Genomic DNA, 4,634 nt, shown 5'->3' on the forward strand with positions numbered 1-4,634 from the left:
AGCCATGACACGTAATAATGTTTACTTGTAATTATTTAGATTTATACTAATTTAGCCATGACACGTAATAATGTTTTCACCTGAAATGCGTTGGTGATCTTTTAAACTTTAAAAGATCACCAACTTTTTCTTTAGTTAAATGCACTTTTTTAAATAATCTATTTTCATTTTTAGTATGCACGTACAAATCTTTGAAAAGGAAACGGTGCTCGCGCACCGGGGGGGGGGGAGTATTACAGGGGTTTTTTTTAATGTTTTTATTTTCAAGATTAGAATGTGGCTCTTTTGTAAGGTGAAAATAACCTTCATGTGATGTGAGTCCTTCTCCCAATGACGTCACCGGCCATAAATAGATACCCGGAAGTGACATCATAAACCGTCTTCGCCCATTTTATCTCGTCGATTCTCGTATCCAAATCTCGTTTCTCTCTGTGATCGATTTTAGCTCAACATGGCCTCAACTTTATGTCGGCTTGCCTCTAGGGCTGCATTAATACACCGACCACTTTTCTTTTGTGCTGCCAGAACGAGTTCTGGTGGCGGAGGCAAGCCTGTGGATCACCATAAAGGGAAAATTGGTGAGTCTTGGAGTTTCATTTTATCCAATTTTTTTTTTTTTAACTTCTTCCATGTGTATCATTCTGCCATTCATTTTATTACTGTCGGCACTATACAAAAATGCTGGTTTTTTTTTTTTTTTTTTTTTTGCTTCTTTCGTATAAATGAACCATAATATTAGATTTTAGTTTATAAGCTTTAATTCTAGCCACAAATTACTTTCAGTGCGGCGATTAAAAAGTTTTCAAATCATTTTCAAGTGTCAAAGGTCATAGAAAATAAACACCATTTTATGAGGTATATCCGTTTTTAGTGTCGCAAATTCTCTTAAAATATTTTATGATTATTTGATTTGTATTTTTGGTATTATTATACAAACACCGTGACAGCGTTAGGGTTAGGGTTAATTCGCTGTCACGGTGTTTGTATAAATTTACCGAATTTTTAGCATTTTGATTTGCTTACTTTTTAATATTGTTGTGGAGGGACTTTTAAGTAATCTCAACACTAACCCTAATTATTAAATCCTAACTGTTTATTGGGGGGGGGGGTAAAGCCCAATTTAAAACTTGGTAAAACAAAAATATACGAGTGCTTCTACAGAATGTAAACCGATTTTTAGGGTCGGGTTACGAAAATAAACGTCCGTTCAAATTCTGTAGAAGTATATACAAAAATATTTATTTATTAATGAATAAATTAATAACGCGTTCTGTCAAGAGAAATTTTTAATTTAGAAAAAAACATTTTAAATTGCAACACGATTTAAAACTACGAATCGGATGTTTCGTGTAGAATATCTTGTAAAAAGGAATTTCGGTGGCGAAAAACGTACACAACTTCCAGCTACGCCATCTTTTCACGGTAAAAAAAAAAAAGAAGAAAAAAGGTCATTGAGGTCATCAGAAAAAATTCTAAAATAGTTTTAAAGCCTTTACATTGCCGTTCTTAATGACTAGAATTGAAATTTAAAGCGAAATGTCTTTCTTCTTTAGACTTCTTAAACCCAAGAAAAGTGCGTACTTTTTGACGGCGACGACATCTTCGTATTAATCTCGATCTTCTCCCTTTGAAACTAAAAACTGCCAAGAACAGATAACTAAATAATAATAAAAAAATAACTTGAAATACTTTATTAATACATTCTTATATTTCTATTCACTTTTTCGTATCCTGTTTTAAGAAAGAAACACTTTCTGAAGGTTAAGTATATTTGTAGTTTCCTTTCACTTTCGACATCTAGGACAAGTCAAGGTGAAACCCTAGACTAGACATTTTGGTCACGTAGCAACTAAAATCAATTTGATGTCGAATAATAGTGGTACTTATGTATTTTTGCTATCGCGCTGAAATAATAACGTTATTTCGAAAGCCATTCTTAACACGGAGAGGAGAGTGCTTTTTAACTATTATGTGCTTCCACCTAACAATTAATAATAAAAAAAAGATATCGTGGAACTTGAATTTAACATGAAAAAACTATTTAAAAATAGCGCGATACCAAAAAAACATAAGCACCATAATTCCGTATTTATTTCATACTAGCAGGCCGCTGGGCATTGCCCGGTCGTAATGATATTTTGATTAATGCAGATTTCGTATTATATTGGACCCAATATATAGTAATGATTTAAAAGTAAAAAAAAACAAAAGATTCGTGCGCCACCACCGAGAATCGAAACCAAAACGTTTAGCTTACGATTTACTTTTTCCTTTGACGTTAATGCTTGAGCTATGAAGATGTTTGCAAGGCTAAAACTTAAACTAATAGCTATTACGTTACGCATGCATATTTGTAATGCCGTTGTTCGACCTTCACGTGGCATATTCCATTTTTAAAAATTTTCACTTTTGCATCGATTTTCCCCGGCTAAAACCCAAATATAAAGTTTCGCATGGGTTCGAATATCTTAAGTTTTGTGTCTGTAGACCAAAAATTGACAGTTTGGTAGGCAAAATTTTTGGTCAGTGTACACTGTACTGGTTGTCCAACCTCCAAGGGGTGTTTATTAAAGGCATTTTATTTTCAATCTTCCCGTAATCAACTTCTGAAAGGTAAATCTGCGGATGGATTTTCATCAATTTTTTAAAAACATTTATATACATATACACAAATATATATACACAAATATATATATGGAAAGATGTTTGTTTACTATAACCTTTTTACGCAAATATTACGCAAGTATAAATCATGTAGAATATTTACATGAATATAATAACACGTAATAGTTAACTAAAGATGATCATCCCAATAAGAAAACCGAAAAAAAACAACAGGTAATGTCATAAATGACAGATTCTGTCATGATTTCTCCATTGCTTATGACCTCACTCAGATTGTTCTTGAACCCACCCGTGTGCTCGACAATGACGGCCAGTATGCGAGTCTACTAGACCTTTTTCTCACAACTTGCCCTGAATTATGTTTAGTTTCTGTTCTGTCGCCTCTTTGTTGTATCAATTAAGATAAAAATAAGATGTGGTAAGTCCCCAGAAGTACCTCTCCATCGTAAAGTATATCGATACACTATGGCTGACTGGTATAGCTTCCGTACATTTATATCAGATCTACCTCTGCGTTCCATGTTTAAAAAGGATGTCCTCTATAGTATCAGACCTGACGGAATGGTTAATTGTAGGTATAGACCGTTTCATAACCTCGAAAAAGTTCTAGACAAAAAATTAACAGCCAGCCATGGTTTTCTCCAGAATGTGCTGCTGCCATTGCGCACAGAAATCACTTTTTTCACTGCTTCCAACGTAATAGATGTATGGAAACTGAAGCCGCTTTCAGGACTGCCAGCAACCATTGTAAGAAAGTAATAAAGAACGCAAGAGTTGTATGCTCAGTGCGTCAAGTCCAAAGTAGCTGAACAGTGGCTTAGTTCTCACCAGTTTTGGCAAATAGCAAACAGAATCCTAAACAGAAGCGTGTGCTCTATCCCAACTATCATCAATGGACCTGAGGTAATTTCGTCAGCATCAGACAAAGCTCTTTGCCAAGAACTTTGCAGCTGATTGTGCTCTTTGTGACCAAGGCCACCAACCCCCAATATTTCCTCCTGTATCAGAAAACATGCTATGTGATATACAAATATATGTTCGTGATATTGCCAAGCTAATTAAAAACCTTGATTCCAGTAAAGCAACTGGCCCTGACGGTATTTCAATTATAGTACTCTACTTCAACCAGAACTAGCGCCCATATTTACCAAACTCTCTAAACGTTGTCTTAAGGAGAATTGCTTCCCATCACCCTGGAAAATCTCATCAGTATGCCCTGTATTTAAGAATTCAGGTGATCGATCATCCCCCTCTCAGTACAGGCCAATAAGTCTCCTGTGCGTCATGAGTAAATTGCTAGAATCTGTGTTAAATAGAGAAGTAATCAACCATCTCAACAAAAATAACCTTCTTAGTGACACTCAATAAGGTTTCCGTTCTGCTAGATCTACAGATGTGCTTACAGTTATATCTCATAGGATTAGCGAATCTCTCGATGGAGGCAACCTTTCTAGGGCAATTGCTCTTGACATATCTAAAGCCTTTGATAGGGTATGGCATGAGGGTTTACTTCAAGATCTCTAGCTATGGTATAGCTGGAAATGTCTTCTCAATTATTAAATCATTTCTTTCTGACAGGTTCATAAGAGTAGTAGTTGATGGGCAAAAATCAGAAGCTCACAGTATTAATGCTGGAGTCCCTCAGGGGTCCATCCTGGGCCCAACTTTTTTGCTGATCTACATTAATGATCTTCTACATCACATCCTTGCATCATTTGTAGGCATTTATGCTGATAACATTACCATCAGGTAGCACATCTAAGACAGTAAACAACCAAGTTCTCTCCAATTCTCTCTCCTCTGATCTTGAGCACGTAGTACAATGGGGAAAGGAGTGACTGGTTACCTTTTAATGCATCTAAAACCAAGCTTCTATCTTTACATCATCAACGTTCTGATCCCCATCTGGCATCAGTTGAAATGAATGGCTCTCGTCTTGAGGAGGCCTCAAGTTTTGACAAGCTTCTGGGCTTGACCTTTACCCCTGATTTTAAATGGAACAGGTACAT

At 35.8% G+C, this 4,634-nt stretch overlaps 1 protein-coding gene across 1 annotated transcript in view; it reads left to right on the plus strand.

Moving 5' to 3' along the window:
- Window positions 1-370: 370 nt before the first annotated feature.
- The window catches only part of LOC145296930 (cytochrome c oxidase subunit 5B, mitochondrial-like), a 39,232-nt gene continuing 34,968 nt past the window's right edge, over window positions 371-4,634 (plus strand). The window contains exon 1 of the mRNA XM_080143132.1: window positions 371-578. Within this exon, the coding sequence (XP_079999258.1) occupies window positions 452-578 (127 nt within the window). The 5' untranslated portion in view covers window positions 371-451. The remainder of the gene's footprint in view (window positions 579-4,634) is intronic.

Source organism: Euprymna scolopes, chromosome 17 (genome assembly GCF_053919585.1).
Source record: "Euprymna scolopes isolate OS-2025 chromosome 17, ASM5391958v1, whole genome shotgun sequence".
NCBI classification, from domain to species: domain Eukaryota; kingdom Metazoa; phylum Mollusca; class Cephalopoda; order Sepiida; family Sepiolidae; genus Euprymna; species Euprymna scolopes.